This window comes from Hippocampus guttulatus, chromosome 21 (genome assembly GCF_054856545.1).
Source record: "Hippocampus guttulatus isolate MCC_2025c chromosome 21, RoL_Hgut_1.0, whole genome shotgun sequence".
Lineage (NCBI taxonomy): Eukaryota > Metazoa > Chordata > Actinopteri > Syngnathiformes > Syngnathidae > Hippocampus > Hippocampus guttulatus.
In genome coordinates, this window is record NC_141281.1 from 7,103,174 (window position 1) to 7,123,141 (window position 19,968).

Consider the following 19,968-nt stretch of genomic DNA (forward strand, 5'->3'; position numbering starts at 1 on the left):
TGACAGTTTTCTTATTTCCCTAGCTCAGAGGGCCCCTCATCAGCTAATTTCAACATGGCAGCCTCAGAAGCTGAAGTCTTCAGGGAAATGTCATTTTTAATTAAATCCCAGGTCCTTTAAGATAAGCAGTTGGTGTTAATTTCACCCAGGGCGTGACGTTGTCAGGAGCCCAGGAGCATGACGTCTGTCTGTCAAGATTAATCATCATGCATAAACTGTCTGGGGTTTTTTTCTGTCTGATCCTTTCCCAGTAAACAGGAGTTCCTTACTTCCCTCCCAACACATATTTCCAACCAAATGACATGAATGACAAGGGAATATCCATCCATGCTTTTCTGAACCCCTTATCCTCAAAAGAGTCGCAGGGGTACTAGAGCCAGCTGGGTTCACGCTGAACTTGTCGCCAGCCAATTGCAGGTGACCATGGGAATTGATGAATGGCAATACATTCTGTACAGTACATGTTAATACTGTAGTATCTTTTTTTTCCAGGGACTTAAAAGGTTCCACTTAACGGAGTAACATTGCAAAGTTGGTGTCCTTTTAGGCCCTCTTGATGACTCAAAACAGTAGAGTGCAGCAGCAAAACTAGTGAATTTGAATTTTCCTGGTCTTTGGGACACTTGGTGAAGAACAGTTGATGCACGTAATATACTTGCATTTTTTAAATACTAGTTTTAAATAAAATAGCATTCATTCATTCATTCATTCATCTTCCGAACCGCTTTATCCTCACTGGGGTCGCGGGGGGTGCCGGAGCCTATCCCAGCAGTATTCAGGCAGTAGGCAGGGGACACCCCGAAATAGCAATGTAATGTAAAACAACATCAGAAAAGCGCAGTGAAAGAAAATGTAAAATAACAATAAATAAGATGGTATTCTAAGGTGACTGTATGTTGGGACAGGCTGAGTTTGTATGTGAATACACAAGTGAAATCAATTTCACCAAGTTAAGTCTTGTAGTCGTTTGATAAGCAGACATAACACATTCAATATGGCAGACGCGCTGACGTGACCGAACTACACATTCAAGGTGGAGGCCAATCTTGTGCAATACAATATCACCCATGTGACATAATTCAACCAATCAAATTCAGATAAGCACGTCGGCAAAAAAAAAAAAAAAAAAGTATATTGTGGCTAGCTCAAATTCAGAATCACACAAACATCTGTTTCATATGCTTTTTAAAAAATAAAATTTCTGCCATTGTTTTCTGTTACTCAAAATCTTCGTTCATTTTCGTCCATTTCCGCTTGACTTCGTCACTGGGGGGGGGGGGGGGGGACTAACACCGCCTCCATTTTGGTCTCGTGTGTATGTTTGTGCACCGTTGATGTAAACTGGAGGTACAGAAGGATACAACGCAGAGGCATTATATATACAGAAATGGACGGGTAATGTTCTGTCATATTCGTACTAAGTTCGACTGAGTGAGCAATTACAGCGTTATCGGGTTTCCATAGCCACGCGCCGCTGCCTGCCAATCTTATGGGGGACGTGCCTCTCATTCTTGTTAAGTCGCTTTGTGATCTATATTTATATCAATTATGAGTGTAGGCCGGGTTTCATTGAATGCAGTCGAATACTTGATTGACGTTGAGTCACCTTCTGTGCCAAAGAAGGAAGGTTCCCATTGGTCACCTTTTGTGTTTAGCTTGTATCTAACGTTGGCGCACATAGCCCGAGTGGCTGCCTACTCATTAGACCTCATTTAGTTAATTCTCTAATATCCTTAAACCACGCATGCCATTATATCCTGGAACTATGATTACCCGTGAAGGGTAACGTTGTCAAGTGGAAAGCTATTCTTAAACTTTTCTAAATGCGTCATAACAACTATCGAAAGCTTCACCGCACGGAAACGTAAACCCTGTCGTTTACAAGAGCATGTAGGGCCCCTGCAAGGTGTAAATATGATTATACTGTATGTACACCGCCTTGTGCATGTAGATTACAAGTGTTATTATACAGCTCTCAATTTCATCATCACCTTTGAGAGTCACGTGGGCGGTTTCAGCAGCATGTTGATGTACATTCTTAGCATTTATTGTACTACAGTACTGCACGATGAGCATTGAAGCGGGTTGTTGATAAGCGATGAACACCAATGACATTCTTAGCAAAACAAATCAAGCAAGTTACCGTTGGGTTCATAAATTTGGGGACGTTGACACAGTTCTCCTATTTTTGGCTGTAAACGCCACCACAATGGATTTGAAACCAACAGGTCAGGTGAACAGTGTCGTACTTTCAACAGTTGTGGAAACCATTCTTCATATGCCTGCCCCTTGAGAAGGCGCCATTGGGACAAATGACCAATGATCGAACCTTCACTTTTTATTACGATGTAATGCTTTTGTCCAGCCACTGAGGATCAAACCCTCTGGCTTTGTGATTTGGGGAAAATCTGTACAGTTACAATGGTTCTAACTAATTGCTAATATCTGATTGGAATACATCTCTGTATTATCTCTCTATAACATACAGTATGTGAGAATGCATGCTATGTGAAACAAAGCACTCCACCGCTCCACTGTTGAGGCTGTTTGTGAACTGAAGCATCGCGATCTGAAACAAGACAGACGGCAATATAATCATGCTCGTAAACTGAACTGAGGTTCCACAGCACACCAACTATTTGTTTAGCAAGTCTTTTGATCGAATGAGGAATTCTTTCTCTTTCAGGATCGGCGACGTTGCGGTTGGAGTGAAGGTGCGTTGACACGGTTGCGTCTTACGCTTTCTTACCGCACCTCATCATCATTTTGGATCTTGTACCATGACTGCAATGTAACGTTTAATAAAACGCTCCAGTTTTTGCCATGTCTTAATATTCCTGCATGACAGCTTATATGTAGGTTTAATCAAGAAAAAGAATTGACATTTCTAGCAATGTGTTATTGGTCACTGCAGCAGAGTCTGTAAGAAAGAACCAAGAAGAATCAAAAGAACTACATTTTGTGACAGAAGAACAGTTCACATTTTATGGAGAAATGAGTGGGCGTGTAGCTATGGTGCAGTCGACTTGTTTTTTGACTCCCCCCCCCCCCCCCCCCCCACCTACGTGTCTTTATCACCCACAGTTGATGTTTTCTCAAATGATGTTTGATGAAATGATCGTGCACAATCCACTTTAGTAATCTGTGCCTAACAGACTGACCGTATTTGTCCCCCCGCCCCCTTTTTTTTTTTGTGTGTGTGTACGTAGAGAGGATCAGATGAGCTGAGTCTGTACAACAGTCCCAACTCTGGCCTGAGCAGTATGAGCGGTGAGTTTTTGCTGACTGCTCCTGAAAAGGAAACGCATAATGAAGCACCTCAAACAAATAGCAAGAGTCAGGTTTGATTTGTTGTTGGGTTTTTTAAACAATAGGCCGTCCACGCCGCATGTCCTATATCCAAGTAGCCGCTTAAAAATTTGGAGCGTCCTTTTCGCTCGCCATTATGATATCCACGTTGTCCCACAGAATAATATATTGGTCATGTTTTTCTTTTTTTCTTTTTTTTTTTTTTAAAGATGGGAGTTCCAGTGGCAGTGACAGTAAAAAGCTGAGGGTGGAGGAGGCACCGCCATCGCGTGTGCTTCACATCAGAAAGTTGCCCAACGAAGCCTCAGAAACTGAAATCATTGCTCTTGGCTTACCTTTCGGAAAAGTCACCAATATCCTTACGCTGAAGGGAAAGAACCAAGTGAGTGGGGGGGGGGGGGGATTGTCTGGTTGACACCATTTCTCGTTTGTGTGATTTATTTATTTTGAAATTATTATTTTTATTATTACAATTTCTTTTTGCACTTTTGCATATTTTAACATCATCTGAAATTGGTTAAAATTTAAATCCATTAAAACCCAAGAAACATCAGTGTAAAATGTACAACAAAAAAAAAGAACGCTTCAGTAGACCTTATGATACGGGTAATTTTTTTTACCCTGTTATTATAACTTTGCATCTGTATTTTTATTGATTTATTTTGACATTCGATATCCTTTTCTTCCAGGCTTTTTTGGAGATGGGCACCGAGGATGCCGCCGTCACGATGGTGAACTACTACACCACCGTCAATCCTCACATTCGCAACGTCCCCGTCTTTATTCAATACTCAAATCACAAGGAGCTCAAAACCGATGCCGGCAATCAGGTTCGTGGTGTCGGCAGAATGAAGTGAACTGATTAAAAAAAAAAAAAAAACGATTAGGAATCAGATGTTCTTGTCGCCCCCGCGCAGGAAATTGACTGTTTGACTTCTTTGCGGGACTGGTGGGAACTGAAACTTTGTCTTTGGGCTGCAGCGGACCCAGGCGGTGCTGCAGGCGGTTTCAGCCGTTCAGTCGGGCGGCTCGCCTGCCGCGGATGTCCAGGAAATCCTCGCCAGCGCCTCCAGTCCAGTACTGCGGATCATCATCGACAATATGTTCTACCCGGTAACACTGGATGTGCTCCAACAGGTCTGAATTGTGGAATGTACAAAAAAAAATGGCCGGCGTCTCCGAGTGCCACTTTCAGATCGTAGTTCCTTTTTTTTTTTTTTTTTTTTTTTTGTTCCCAGATTTTTTCCAAATTTGGTACCGTCATGAAGATCATCACGTTCACCAAGAACAACCAGTTCCAGGCCCTTTTGCAGTTCAGCGAACCTGTCAATGCGCAGCAGGCCAAACTGGTGAGAGATGACACGTTCCGCTACCTCGTGTATTCTTGGGTGGACCGCATCTGTTACTCGGGCTTTAGTAATGTCAGTCACCGAGGCTTTGCCCCCTGCCCCCGCCCCAGGCACTGGACGGTCAGAATATCTACAATGCCTGCTGCACGCTGCGGATCGACTTCTCCAAGCTCGTCAACTTAAACGTCAAGTATAACAACGATAAGAGTCGGGATTACACGCGGCCGGAGCTGCCGGCCGGCGACGGTCAGCCCACCATGGACCCGGCCGTCGCCGTGGCTCTCAGCAAAGACAACTCCCTCCTCGGTAAGATTCCAGGTAGATACAACTTTTTTTCCTCTTTTATACTCTTCCCTCCCGTCGGCGTCTCCGAGACCTCTCGCGAGACGACATCAAAGTCACTGTGATTTTTGTTTTGGAGTCGGGCTCACTCTCGGTACACTCGAGAGTGGAATCATTCCTCAATCTTGCCCGGCAGGAGCCCTGAACCCGCTCAGCGCGGCAGCGGTGGCCGCTGCCGCTGCGGGGAGGGTGGCGCTGGCTGGACAGACGGGCTCCAGCGGGGTGCTCTTGGTCAGCAATCTCAATGAAGAGGTCAGTAACACACAACCCGGATACACACCAGCTCCCGGAACCATTTAAGTATGAACACCCCCCCCCCCCCCCCCCCTTCCCTCCATGCAGTTTGTTGGCTAATCTTTAGTATATTGCATTTCCTAGATTGCAATATGTTGCTTGGTCCTGGACAGCTCGCTTTAGAGTTGAGGGGAAAGGATTGTTGCGTGACTTCATAATGTCATTGATTTGGTCGACTGCAGTTCTGAACTTTTGACTCTGTTGCTTGAGGGGGTGAGGGGGGGGCAAAACTGTAACGATTGCAATTCTTTTAAAATCCCGATGAGATGGGTGGAGAAAGAGAGAGACAGAGACAGTTTTTATTTACTCGTCACTGATGATCACAGTGCCGGCAGGATGTGAGCCACTGAGCGGATGAAAGAGAGACGAATTGTCAAGGCTTTGCAGACATGTTTAGAAAACAGAACAGTCAACCTGTACTCGGGCCTGTGTTTCTTTTTCCGTGATCTCCCTCGCTAGAAGTCTTTGTGTCTTTGCGATCCATTATATCAATTAGGGGAGCAAAAAAATAAAAGGTTTATGACGCGATTGTCAATGTGAAATATGACCGTGTCTCCCTCCCGGCCATCTGTTGCTCATCGCTGCGGATGAGCGGTTGCGTCATTCAAAAATTCCAAAATTCGTATCACGGCAAACTTGCGACGCGATCGATCCTGCGCTCGAGTGTTATTTTTGCGCCTCCCCGGACTTCATGTGAACGCCGCGGTTTCGCTCCGGCGGCCTTCACATGTCCCACAACTCTCGCATGTCCCAACGGAATGTCCATTGCATGCCCGCCAAAGCCGATTGTTGCCACTTCTACCGTTTGCACTAATGTTCTCCCTCACTTTGCAATTTGTATCTTTCCAGATTGCTGCATGTTGTTTTTGATCCCATGGCCATGACTCTCTTGTTGATTTTGATTATAATTATTTTTTTTTTTGAATGTATTATTATTATTATTATTTTTATTTTTTTTTACCCTTTGCTTTTCCAGGGTGAAATACATTTTGTTGCAATTATATGCTGAATACATTGATCCAAGCCAAACGACCTGCATTCCAGTGTACTGACCTTTTATATATATTTTTTGTCCCTCCCCTCACTTTTTATTTCCCCCCCCCCACCCCCCCAATTGACATTCACCTCCTTCTGTTTCCCCGACTGTTCCCCGTCCTCCTTTCCCGTCTCCATGTAACCCTTCTTCCTGGTTGTTGGGCGGAGGGGGTGTTTCACCCTTGAAACCAACACTTCCCCCCTCACCACCTCCTCCTACATGACACTGCGCCCCCTTCCCCTCTTTTCAAAAACTCGTCATGACTTTTCTCTCCTCCTCCATGACCACCATCTCCATCACTCCGGGGGGAGAACACAAAAACACCATCCCTTCTACCTACCTCCGTTCTGGATCGATCTGTCCATCTCTACCTCCGCTCCGCTCCGACTCTTCTACCTCTCTACCTGTCTCACGCTGCTTGTCGCTCTTCTCTCCCTCTAAAGATGGTTACGCCCCAAAGTCTGTTTACCCTCTTCGGTATGTTATCGTTGGCTCTTGCTCTCCTCTCTTTTCTGCTATCTACTCTTTTTTTTAATTTTTTTCTATTTTCATCCTCTTTATGTTTTTTGTTTTTTTTAAATTACAATTATTAGTCATTTTTTTTAATATCACGTGTGTTTTGTTTGTATTTGCGCAGAATAGAACCGCAAAGCGAGATACCAGTTAATTTGGTTTGGGTTAATGTTTATGGTCTGTCACAATTTCATGATAGCAATGCATGGTTAAGCAACATATAGAGAGATATATTTTTGCATGTTTTTATTTCTTGCCATATGATCAACAGTAACCTAATAACCTATCTATTTAAGAGGCTGTTGTTTCTATATCCTTACCACGCACCTCTCTCTGAAATCTTCTATAAATTCCATCTGTGTGCTCCTCTCTTCTCTCTTGGTTGATTCTCGTCTATGATATCCTTGTCTCGACTGCTCTTTTTTGATTTGCGTTTTCTGACGGCCCCGCTTTGTGCCCGCGCGCGCCCATCGCGGCTCCCGCTTAGGCGTCTACGGCGATGTCCAGAGGGTGAAAATTCTGTACAATAAGAAAGACAGCGCTCTCATCCAGATGTCAGACGCCAACCAGGCTCAGTTAGGTGAGCGGAGATTCGAATTTAAATTCGTTTTTTTTTTTTGTTGTTGTTGTTTCAAACGGTAAACTTACTCAAAATGAATCGGCAGAACCCTCAAAGGTATTTTCCTCTCCCCCGTCTCAAGCCATGAGCCACTTGAATGGCCAAAAGATGTACGGGAAAATTATCCGGGCAACCCTGTCCAAACACCAGACGGTGGCATTGCCTCGCGACGGCCTGGACGACCAGGGCCTGACCAAGGACTACGCCAACTCTCCCCTTCATCGCTTCAAGAAACCCGGATCCAAGAACTTCCAAAACATATTCCCGCCCTCCGCCACCCTCCACCTCTCCAACATCCCGTAAGTGTTACTAAAGAGTTTCTCTTCAATTCTGTCGGCTCTGTTCCCGGCAACGCCCGCATCTGTTTCGGAAAACCCAACAACCAAACTGTTCCGTCGACTTACGAAACGGGGTGAGAATAGAACTGCCGGTCACGTGCCTTGAATCTTTTTCAGGCAAGATGTAACGGAGGACGACCTGCGACTGCTCTTCTCAAACGCCGGCGGCACCGTGAAAGCATTTAAGTTTTTCCAGTATGTTTTTTTTTTTTATCTCTGACATCTCCAGAAGTGACAAAAATCAGCAAAAGGGTGCTCGCGTTGACAACGCTGTCATGTTTTTTTTCTCAGGGATCGCAAAATGGCCCTGATCCAGATGTCAACAGTCGAAGAGTCCGTCCAAGCTTTGATTGACCTTCACAACTACAACATGGGATGCAACCAACACCTACGAGTTTCCTTCTCAAAGTCCACCATTTAAAAAAAAAAAAAAAAGAGAACGGGACCCAAAATCCACTCGGTTTTCACGAGCTATGACGGGAAACGTGACCTTTGTCACGTTGGTCAAAAATTAGGGATGTTGCTGTTGACGCCCCTCGGTCAGCTGTCCTCAATACCTCGGGAAGATATTGACATTGATTGTCATCCCGTATGATAGTTTGATGTAGAGCAGCATTTATTTCTTAATGTCGACAAAAAAAAAAAACTGAAAATACACGTGCCTTATTTAATATGGGCTGTCCACAGCGCACACCTTGATTCAGAACACCCCCCCCCCCCCCACCCCCCTTGTATGCTGTGTAATCTCATGGATGTACCGTAAAATGTCGTGGGTTTCTTTCGAGCGTTGTCGCTGGACGGCCTTTTTTGCGATTTTTCACTTTGGATCGTTTCCACTTTGAGGAATCACAGCCAGATATCGAAAGAGTGTTTCCGAAATTGCAACGCCGGTCTCCAGCCAACAGGAGAATTTGCTTGGGCCTGAGCTTCTTCACACGGGCCCCTTCCACATCAAATAAGTTTGTTTGTTTTTTTCTTCCCCTTTAGATTCGGCCTTACTTTTTTACTTTGACAGCGTGCTTTTGGTGACGTATCACAATGTGGCGTTGCATTTTTTTTTTTTCCAGGCTGGTTTTCGAACATCCATTGTCCTTTGCATCGCAGTACGGCGTGATTGCCAATGGCATTTATTTGCTTTGAAACAGTTTTTTGGTTACAAAACAGGTTACTTGAGACTTCTACTCCGTTGGACCAAAGTTTCTGTGCCTTAAGTATTCCTGTAAGAAAAAAAAATGCATTTGTAGAAAACTGTTCTCAGTTTCAAGCATTCCTAAATTTAAGATCCATGGAAACTATTGTCTCAAAATGGTCAAAAAAAAAAAAAAAGATGATGTATCCTTGTTGCTTTCAGATTGCGTTATTTTCTCAAATTGTAATGGTCTTTCTTAATTCCAATATGTCTCGTTTTCGAATTGGAAAAGTTGTTCCAATCATTTGAATGCTGATTTGAGTGTCATCTATATTTCGTCTGTAGCATGCTTAATAAAAAAATAAATAAAAATTCAGCTCTCTTTTCTGTCCTGTCCTGTCCTTCAACTCGCCGAAAAAGTAACTGCGCCAAATTAAAAATGAAGCCGGCACCCCGTTTTGAGGAACTGCCGTTGATGGCTAAAAGTCAAAGGTCCATTTTAATGGGCTGGCAGTGAATACGTTAATGAGCCAGTGTGACCCTTCTGATTCCACTAATTTGACAGAATTTTTTTTTCTCCTGGTGGTTTTATCTTGTAACCTGACAATCTAGTTAGAAATCAAGGGAAAATGGCAAGCAGATCCCGCTTTATACGTTTAAAAGATTTTTTGGGGGGCGGGATTACATTTATATAAAGAGGTCTGCAGATGTTACAAACAGAAGAAAGATTTTTTTTAAGTCTAACATTTTGAACCTGTAATAATAAATTGAATACTGACGTAAAAGGGAAGGTTTTTTTTTTTTAATGCAGTTTTTAAAAAAAATGACTGCAGTTGCAACCCCTGCCACCACTCATTAAGTTAAGAGCCGTCCGTAACCTGATTTCCACCCCAACTCCAAAAATGACTCAAAATTGGCCCAGGTTGTGAACGGTTGCCCATTCCCGTGTATGCTTCCTTCTCCTGTGATTGATTGGCAATTAATCCAGTTTTTATCCCTACTCCCACCCGAGTTCATCCAGCGATAGGCTCCCCGCTTCCCACTGACCCTGAACGCGATAAATGATGTATTTTAAAAAAAAAACCCTAAACAAAACATGTATTCATGAATAATTGAAAATATAATCACAATGTCATGGTTCATTTTGCTTTGAATGGACCTTGTGTTTAAAAGCTATCACTGTAGTCGAATTTAATTTGACCATGTCATTACTCCAGTCTGATTTATTCCAGAAATGCTTTCAAATGAAAAAAAGCATTCTGAGTTTGACTTTACTGGCATGGTGTCCCAAAAACAAACCAAAAAAAATGCATTAACAATAGGATGCTTCACCGCTGCCATTTCAAATGCAGATGCCCGGAGGTGTTTCATGTCTGGAGCCGCGATGATGACATTCAGTTCAATTATGAAGTAGGCATGTTCTGAACATCATGATATGCACAATTACAACATAATTAACGTGTGTGTGTGTGTGCGTGTGTAAATATATATGTGGTTACCATAGCAACAAGCCTCCCTCTTTGGGCTCTGGTCAGTTTTCAGCGTTTCTTTCAGTCCACCCCCCTCCCCGCATAGAAGCATCCTGCTTCTATGCGTTATTTATTTATTTATTTTTTAACTTATTGACAAATGCCGAGAAGCCTAATGAGCCAGTTTTCCACTTCAATGCATGAAACCACATCACCGGTCCTCGACTGCTCTGTGTGAACATCCCCCAGGCTTCAAAAGGGAATGGGCATGGCCAAATCAACGTCGCGCCACACAGTTCGTAGACGCACGACACTTCACTGGCGTGACTATCGGTGAAGTTCTTCGTCCACGCTGCTGGCACGAACACAACCAACCAAACCACAAGGGGTGTGAAATGACATGAGGCCTTTCTAAGAATGAATCAGAATCATCCAGGTTGAGAGGGTAAAGTAAGTCAATTTTTCAACAGAAGTAGGCATGAGTTGTTAGGAAAACTCTTGTTGTGTGTGTGTGTGGGTGTTGTTATTGTGGTCGGTTGCCCCAAATGACTTTTAGCACTGATCTCTTCCATTCCCCAACTGTTAACAGGACTCTGCGCAGTCACACCCTGTGTGTAATTTCAGTTTCGATTGACTGTATCGATTGCTCAGTCTCGGGTCATTTCGGAGCTCTGATAAACGTTGATGAACGGATTGGGTAGGAGCTTGTCGGTCAAGGTTTGGGCTTTGGAACCGTCGCGTCACCGTTCAAGTAGCGCTGTCGACAAAATAAATTGCAAGCGAGTGTTTTTGACATGTGTTTACTCGAATGTAGATGACGACTTTTCAGAATTGTCCAATAATACGTTTATAGCCATCTTGGGTATTGCCTGTGTCGTGATACGTCTTACTTAGTTAACTCAAATGATATCAAAATATCATTGCTTACTGCATGAAGGTATTGCATTGCTATAAATAAAGGGAAATTTGCACTCAAATACCATCCATTTTAAAACACATCATAGGGCATGTTTTCCTTTCCGGGCCATTAATTTTAAGCAGTATAACCTAAGGACCTCAGAAAGAATAAAGAAAAAAAAAAAACGTAAACACTCTCAAGTGTGGCCTAAGCCTAACCTCAGACGCATTTTACTTTAAGTGTCCTCATGCGAACAAACAACGCAAAACGTTACAGATGAACCGACGTGTAGAATCGGTGCAACGGGGGGGAAGGGGGGCAGTTCAAGTGGCTTGAGTACCCTGTCGGTAGAAAAGCGCTTTATAAGTAAAAGCCCATTTACATCCAAGATGCGATTCATTACTTTCAGCCATCTCTCTCTGTAACCCGTCAGTGACCGTATAGGTCGGCAAACACCCCTGCTTCTGTACACACCCGCTACATTGCAACCCTTCCACTAGGAAGCCGCTCGTTTGAAATGAAAATGATTCTTCTCCCGACAAATACGTGGCTTGTTCTCATCACCATATGTCAAATTGGCTCCGGCCGCTTACGCAAGCAAGCAATCATACGAGGGCTCCCTCTTCTGCAATTTCCAAAGCGTGAGCTGTGAAAAAGCCGACTGGATGCACCTTCCATTACTCTCTTGATCGAATCTTTTACCATACGTCCGTATCGCACCAATATGGGCAACCGGTGTTGTCTGATAATTTTTTTTTTTTTTTTTTTTTTTGGACTACGAATGATACTGTAGCGGAAACTTATAAGGTCCTACAATTCTGAATGATATCAATATTTTGGGTTGTTTTTTTGTGTCTCAACCTTTGGACTCGGGTGCACAAAAATGTAATCCCAACTTGTACCGTCTCAGTCTCCGTTCAGAGAATGCCAATTCCTCTTTGATACTGTCACTTAAAATCATTTTGATATGCTTATTACTAACAGGACTTGTCACAGATGGGGAAATATAATGGTCATTATCACTCTTTCTGGTGCAATTGGAATGCCATTGCTACCGTTTTGTTTTTTTGTGTGTGTTTTTTTTTGCTTGAATTTTTACCTTATGACATGGTCATTTAAAACTCCTTCATCTAAAGCGTCGCCGCCGGACACAGAAATGAATAAGAGGCCCAGTAATATTTTCATGTTCTTTCACATACACACACTCCCCCAATCTTCTAAAGCCAACACTTTATACAACTTTACAATCTTTATTTTATTTGGGGGTGGGGGGGGGGGCCCAAGGTGAAGAGCGGGGTTTGGCAAAGGCCATAAAAATCCCCAGTCGCCCGTTTTTATGTGTCTTACTTCACTGAGGAGTTGAGAAATTTATCGGCGCCGTGTACGTCACTTTGCTTTTTATGACCTGCATTGATCACTGAGGTGTACAACCATTATCTCGCCGGCTACATTATTATGTTTTTCCAGCTCCCCCACTCCATAGTGACATATGCGAACAGAAGGCGATCCGATCCGCCTTTAGATTTTTCGAAAAGGACAAGCAGCCGTCTTCTTTTTTTTTTATTTTTTAAACCTGTTGACGCAATTCACACTGCACGGGGTGCTTAGTGCTGTACCGCATTTTCTCATTGCAAAGACATGATTGCTCTTGCCAGTTGGAAACAGGAAAATTAAAAAACGGGATGCTTCTGCGTTCCAAATCAACGTGGCCTCATTCCAATCAAGTCAGGCGTTATTGTCACTTTATGTGCGCCGTGAAGAACAAAACCGAAAGGCCAGTAAGGTTTACTTTCATCAAAGACTTGACAGAGGAGCTCGGCGAGTCGACTCGGGAGGGCCTCGCTCCCAAGAAGTGTGCGGACATACGTCATCATTTAATTAAAGCCAAGGCAGTGAAACGGGGAACATTCGCGAAACATCGGCGCTGGCACGCCCCTTTGCACAAACACCATGACATTTATAAAGATATTAAAAGCAAATCTCCCAGATTGCTGTATAAAAAGGTAATTTACAATATTAAAGTGACTTGTATCTATATGCAAATGACTCCCCTTCCTGCAACCTGCTTGAATAATTTATGTAAGAGCTTTATTTGGGAAAATGAGGTGTCTCAAATAATGCTATAAAAGAGACTATTAAGATCCTCACCAGTATTCGTTCTTCTCCCATTTCATTTTTTTTTCGCCTCCCCCCCCTACCCTCTCCCCAGATTTTATTTCATTCAATTACACCGATAGCTTAGCCTTCAGGTAGAGAACTGAGAAGAGCCAACATTCACATGTTATTGCCTTCCTTTGCGAATCCTCCCCCATGGGGGCTTCTCATATTTGTTCTTTCCTTTTGCTATCAATTATAGCGGGGCGGAGGTGCAGCAGGCTTCCTCCGGGCTCTGTCAATAGGCATGAATGTCCTTTTTTTTGTTTTGTTTTGTTTGTTCCCCCATTCGCCTTTCTGCCCCCCCCCCCTCTCATTTCTTACTTTCGTCTTATCGGATGTGTTGTGTTGAATGTCACATCACGTTGCGCATTATAGCCCATCCTTGAACAAGGCTGTGCGTTAGCATGCGTTTAGATTTCCTTGACCGCATCGGTAGATGAGACTCCAAAGGTACATTTACGGTACAAAAAAAAAAAAAAAAAAGTCCAAAGAGCTGTTTGATGCGAAATGGATGATGGATCCTTAATCGAGTTGTACAGAAAAGATACTATAAGAAAATCTCAAATCTATTTTAATAGACATGAGTCAAGTTTGACCCAAGAGCACCCGTCAAGCCATCCATCCATCCATCAAATTTTTTTTCTGATGTTTTTAAATATTTGTGTGTAATATAATTTGTGTGTATTTTGGGTCACTCCAGGCAAAGTCATGAAATTTCCGGACGGAAAGATGACATGAACAGATGATGGCGCGCGTTGCCTTGTGACAAAACCAGCGTTGGAAGCTTGCATCACCACTTGAGGGCACTCTACACAGGTAGACGCATTTGTTCATTTTATTTTAAGCTAACGTTTCTGTAGTTTACGACGCCGCGGTGTATGTAAAACGGGTGTTTTTGCTATTCGGCTTCTTGTTCGAGAACAGAAAGTTATGCCAAAAGTACTGAAACATTGAACAGATCATACATTCAAAAGTAGCGAGGAAGTCCAAATATATTCAATGAATTTCTTTTGAGTAGTCTGCAACGCCCATGTTGACAGGACCCAGGCCTGTGCGGATGCTGTACTTCTTGAGTTATCGAGTACGTTTCTTACCTTGCCCTGGGCAGCCCCTCACAGAATGCTGCTGGCTTTTCTAGCTTTTTATTTATTTCATTTTATATATACGGTATAAATGTTAGCTGTGAAGTCCCCCCCCCCCCCTGGTTCACTAAAGCCTGTTACTTCAACGCAGGCAGTATAGATTCATATGCCACTCAATGACGGTGCGAGCGCGAATGCTCATCTCCAAACAGTAAATGCCCTGCGATTGAGTGCGGCGTGCATTTCGCCCAAAGTCCGCTTCAGCTCAGCCGTGACCCTCAACGGGAGAGCGGGATGAAGGAAATAATAAATGACGGATGGCTCTTACTTGCATGTCCTTTTTGTTTTCAACAAACCTTTCTCAGAAATCTTGACGTATCATTAAAAATCCAAACCAAATTGGGGGGCCAAAAAAAAAAAGATCCGTACGCATTTGATTAACGGGCAGAAATGCCCCATGCAGTTCATTTATTTGCATCGCGGGGACGTCGCGAACATGAAGCGACTGTTTCAAACACCATTATTGCCCCGAGACTGGCTATGATCATGAGTGAGTCACACTCGGAATAATGAGGCAGCATCAGACTCTTGGAGGTTAGCAGAGGTGCCATCTCGACGCCGGTGGCTAATTGACGATTATGTAGAGGACACGGTCTGGGCAAAATGTTTCATTTTAATGGGGTGATTATTGGCAGGAAGGATCTGCGGCAGAGAGGCCCGACGGTGGCCTCCGAGGGACACGACACGACAGGGGTTGAGATCAGTGAGGAGTGCGGTGAGTTCGCCGAGGTAATCTCATCTCCCCGCTTCTCCTGCGAGGAACTATCGGGAAAATAAAACAAGATTAATTTCCTGTTTCTTCGAGTCGGGATACGTACCTTGATGTAGAAGGGGAGCCAAAGAGGGCGACAGGAAAAAAAAAAAAAAATTAAAAACGGCCACACAGACATTGCTGATAGTATCGCATTTTAATATTTTTGTTCATCAAACGGCACTGCCAGCTTGGGGGGGGGGGCGTCATCTGTTTAAGCAGACAACAAAGAAATTTGCATAGCACCAGCAGGTCTGTAAAATCTTTGTTGTCCACTCAACCGCTTGGATTTGACAATAATGACTATTTGGGTCCAAAAATTAGACAATGACTGAATTTTAAATGCAGAAATGGAAAAAAAAATCCAATCTGTTTTAAAATCTCACAATTTCACAAATTGGCCTTAGCCATTTCGCTAAACGGCTATTTTGTTCATGGCTTGAGTTTTTAAATACCTCTTAATCCTATTGGGTTTTTTTTTGTCGTTGTTCTAACTAGATGGATTGGAAAATATTAATTTCGTTAAATCATGTAAGCGGCAGTCCTAAAATCTCCAACCTGTTATCCACAACCAGGTGATCACATGACTAGGACTGTTTCCCGAGGTAGTTCTCTGCACACTTAAAACGTGCCAACTCCGCAGACGAAAACCCTGCCGGAGGCTTTGTGTCATATTCTATTCGACACGAAAGGGGGACGGAGGATTAGACCGTAATCCAAAATATGCCTGTTGAGCCCACGAGTTTCTGATAGAAGTCTCGTTTTTTGTTTAGTTTTTTTGTGCTCCAAATTTCCTCAAGGACAACAAGTCAAAACTGTCTTGAATGTTTTTGAACTTTTTTTGTTGTTGTTGTTGTTTACCGCATATAGCGGTGGAAAATTTGTCCAAATGAAGAATTAAAGGATACTTTTGTAAGAACTGGAAGGCCCGCGTGAAGGCGCGGATGAGAATGAGGCGTTAATGTCAGCCAATTAAGGTGAAGAAGATGCCAAGTGAATGCAAAACCGTCTCGATGTGATGAGACCGTAATTGCGCTGGGATAGTAAACACCCGCATGGGAAACGCTTGGTCATTCCGGAAATAAACACCTACCTGCCAAAACACTTCTTTTTCGAATTGGATCAACACGGCACACCTACGAATCCCGGTCGAATCCACAAAAGTCATTGCAAGGGGGAGATCCGGCGACTGCCGTGCCGCCGGCGCCTTGCTCAAGAGCGCCCCCCCCGGGTAGTTATAAGAACTGGAATTTCCATCATGTACCGTCCATTCAAAATTTTCAACGCACAACAAGGATCTCCTCAACTGGCTTTGTAAATGTTTGGGTGTGTCGTCTTGTTCCTCATTGGAGCTGTCAACCAGAAGTCCTTCTGTTCTGCATGCGCTCGTACGGCGTCGGCTTTAACAAGGTCTCCTCGGAAATGATTTCCGATCCGAAATGTTTGCCTAATTGGCACTGGTTAATAAGTTTATTTTCGGCACATGCTTGGGTGCGCTTCTGTTGGAGCTCGGAGGGGTCTCATACTCTCCGCGGGCTTTTGTGAGGAATTAAACGAAGGATACAGTGTACTAATTAAGCAGCAAAGGGAATATTAGAGCCAGGCATTAGTCAAAGAAAAGTCTGTTGTCTGAAAGGTTATGCGGCACGCCTGACCAGCCTTGATTTTCAATTTCCGGGTGGTCCAGGACCCCCCCCCCCCCACCCTCCTTACGATAATAAAACATTTATTAACAATGCAGTTCATATTTGAAGCAACAGCTCAAGAATTGTATATTAACTTTAAAACACCAAACGAGAAAATGATATGCGACGTGCAACAAAGAGAAGGAAGGAGAGAAAGATTGACAAAAAAATTTTGGGAGATGTTTCCCCTTTCCTCCAATACACCGCATTGAAATGATGAAGATTGTTATCAGGCTCCTGCAGAGCTTTCTGATGGGCTGGTCGTTTCAATCAGGCATGTTGGTTGAGGGGGATTCGACACCTGAGTCGTTAAAAATATTTTTATAAATGGAAAGAAAAACCCACAAGAGGTTTTTTTTTCCCTTCAAACAAAACAAAATAGTTGATGTTCTGTTCGAGGATTTGACCTAACAACCCTCCCTTGTTAAAAGAGTCCCCTCACGGTGACGAGTCATGATTCCGTACTTGGGCGAGGGGGGGGGGGGGGGGGGAGGACTCAAAAGCGTGGGCTCCAGAAGACCGTCGCACACGGCGTCCGCCGAACGGGAGCTTCTGACTGTTCCGGGGCTAAGATTAGAATTATTGAGTCACGGGGTGATTCCGGGCCGAGGGGTAAAAAACAGCCTTTGAATATGTATCCGTGGGTTTTGGAATCAAAGACTTTGAAAAAGAAGAAATGGCTGCAATTTTAAAGCAACACAACTGTTGCCACGCAGCCTGATTCATTTCATCCGGGCCCTCCTGCTGGGAGCATGTTCCCGAGAGAGACCGTCTGGGTTTGTTGGCTAATTGGGGTGACTTAAACAGAAATCTGTGTGTGTGTGTGTGTGTTTTCAGGGGGGGTCTGGCTCACTCCCTCTGCCGTGTTGGAAGAAAACCAAGCATTTACATGCTCATTATCAACTGCAGTCATTCTAAACATAATATGTGGCCGCCACAGGCTTTGTTACTGGGGCTCCGTTTCGTTTCATGATGATTTCAAGACGATGTAATATACCGGTATGTCCTTGCACATGTCCCACCCCCTCAAAATAATCATAATAAAAGGACGGGTTCTTTTGTTGCCTTTGTATGAGCATCCTGTTTTGAAAAAAATATATTTTGTGTCATGATTTGAGCTGTGATGTAAATTATTCGCGTTATTCGATGTAATGTTAATGTTAAAGTTCAGAGATTTGACAAACTGTCAGCCAATGAGCCAAGACCATCAATGTACGGATAATCCCATGGAAATGTTTTTTTGTTGTTGTTTTTTTTTTTAAACAAAGTAACAGACCGTCAGGGAAGTCGTTTCTTCAAATATGAGAAAGGTCGGTCCTATTAAAAGCTGGCGGCGACATTCTAATTTGTCAATGATCAAAATCATGGCAAAAAAAAAAAAATCCAATTTTCTCCGCAAGAGGAGAAAATGTCAGTGAGATGGGAAGTTTTAAGATAGGATCTAGTATTTTTCTTGTGAAGAAAAAAAACAAAACAACAAAAAAAGAATAACTTTGTTTTGTTTGAACTCGTCTGTGTTTTTCTGATGAAATTTGAACAAAGAATAATTTCCGACTGTGTGAGGTACATTTGTAACTACAACTTTAAATGTTATTTTAATGACCCCTTGCGCAAAGGATTCATGGCCAAGAGAAGTTGCTAATTCTTTTTTTTTTTTCATTCACACCTGTTCTCATCAGCCCTGTTCCAAACAATCGGGATCCTCCAGGCACTTGTGTGTATGTGCGGGTGTGGCTATGGATGTGGGTGTGGGTGTGGCCATGGATGTGGGTGTGGGTGTTTTCCAGGTGTGCCTTATTGTCTCGTCACTTTGCCTGTATTTAGCTGCCTGGTTCGACTGAGTCTCTGTTTGTTTGTTAGTTCTTTTTGCTGTTGTCTTATGTCACGTCAAGTTTCCATGTTTGTTTGTTTTTTTAAAGACACGATGAATGTTTTATTTCCCTGTGAATCTTTAACTTTTCTTTTTTTTTTTAATTGACATTGTCGATCCATTCACTTTTATTATTATTATTTTGTTGGGGGGGGGGGGGGGAGAGACTGCTGCCCCAAGCCTAGAAATGTCACCATGTGCAGCAGCAAATCCAGAAACGATGTCAAATTGAAAATGCATAAAAACAAAGGCAGCTTTGGTATTTAGCCAGACACCTTTGATTTATTCAAGCTTGTCTTTATCTTTAATAGTTAGATGATAGCGTATCGGTTCAACACCAGTGATGGGAAGTGGAATTTGAATAAAAGGTCTGCTCTTAAATGTTCAGGAAAGCGAAATCTTCTCTCTTTCTGACACGAGCGCGTCCATGTAATCCCCGCCTCCCGCTGAACAGACTTTCCATTCTGTGGAGCTGCTGTGATAGCTTGCGCAGACTTTTGTTATGTGCGTGGCAGAAACATTAAATTTGTAACAGAGCTGGCAAACAACGCCCCCCCCCCCCCCACCCAAAGGAGAACCCCAACATCACTGCACCTTTTCATGCAGTCTTGCACTAGAAACAGAAAACGGTCTTGTTGTATTCCGTACATGGCAGAACTGCATTTTAAATACTGTTTCTTATTGCCCTGTGGGCAAGCATAGTGAGGGTAGTGATAAAAGAGTAGCAAATTCCTAATTCGTGTAGTATTCACTTCAACCCCGGAAGCTCAAGTGTCGAGTTCATAATTTTAGGGCAGTAAAAAAAAAAAAAAGTGAGGGACAAAACGCAGGACAGCAGGGAAGGAACCGAATAGCGGAAATGTAGCCACAGTGACGTAAATTTTTTAAAAATGACAACTTCTAACTGTTCTTCCTCAGTTTTATGTTGGCATTATGAAGATCAGTAACTGCATGAGTCACTGGTCATCTGAGCAGGAAGGAGAAAAATTCCAATGGTGCTCAGGAATGTATGATGGATCGAAATATAAATGGATCTAAATATCCGCCCCAAGTAACCTTTTTTTTTA

At 43.2% G+C, this 19,968-nt stretch overlaps 1 protein-coding gene across 2 annotated transcripts; it reads left to right on the plus strand.

Annotated features, from left to right (window-relative positions):
- Positions 1-1,287: 1,287 nt before the first annotated feature.
- Positions 1,288-9,311, plus strand: LOC147186906 (polypyrimidine tract-binding protein 2-like). 2 transcript variants are annotated; one of them, XM_086102114.1, is made up of 14 exons: positions 1,288-1,395; positions 2,687-2,714; positions 3,210-3,270; positions 3,519-3,691; positions 3,999-4,139; positions 4,291-4,446; positions 4,548-4,658; positions 4,769-4,976; positions 5,137-5,252; positions 6,774-6,807; positions 7,331-7,423; positions 7,545-7,761; positions 7,918-7,995; positions 8,092-9,311. In XM_086102114.1, exons 1-14 carry the CDS (start codon positions 1,388-1,390, stop codon positions 8,219-8,221), a joined length of 1,554 nt encoding a protein of 517 aa, XP_085958240.1. In that variant the 5' UTR covers positions 1,288-1,387; the 3' UTR covers positions 8,222-9,311. The 2 variants fall into 2 exon arrangements, with proteins under 2 accessions (XP_085958240.1, XP_085958241.1); XM_086102115.1 differs by having other exon boundaries at positions 4,769-4,964.
- The last annotated feature ends 10,657 nt before the right edge of the window (positions 9,312-19,968 follow it).

Bases quoted from the DNA above. Each gene is read 5' to 3' on its own strand.
- LOC147186906 (XM_086102114.1), top strand. The intron at 4,140-4,290 runs GTTCGTGGTGTC...TTTGGGCTGCAG, and splicing joins AAACCGATGCCGGCAATCAG to CGGACCCAGGCGGTGCTGCA. The intron at 7,996-8,091 runs GTATGTTTTTTT...TTTTTTTCTCAG, and splicing joins AAAGCATTTAAGTTTTTCCA to GGATCGCAAAATGGCCCTGA.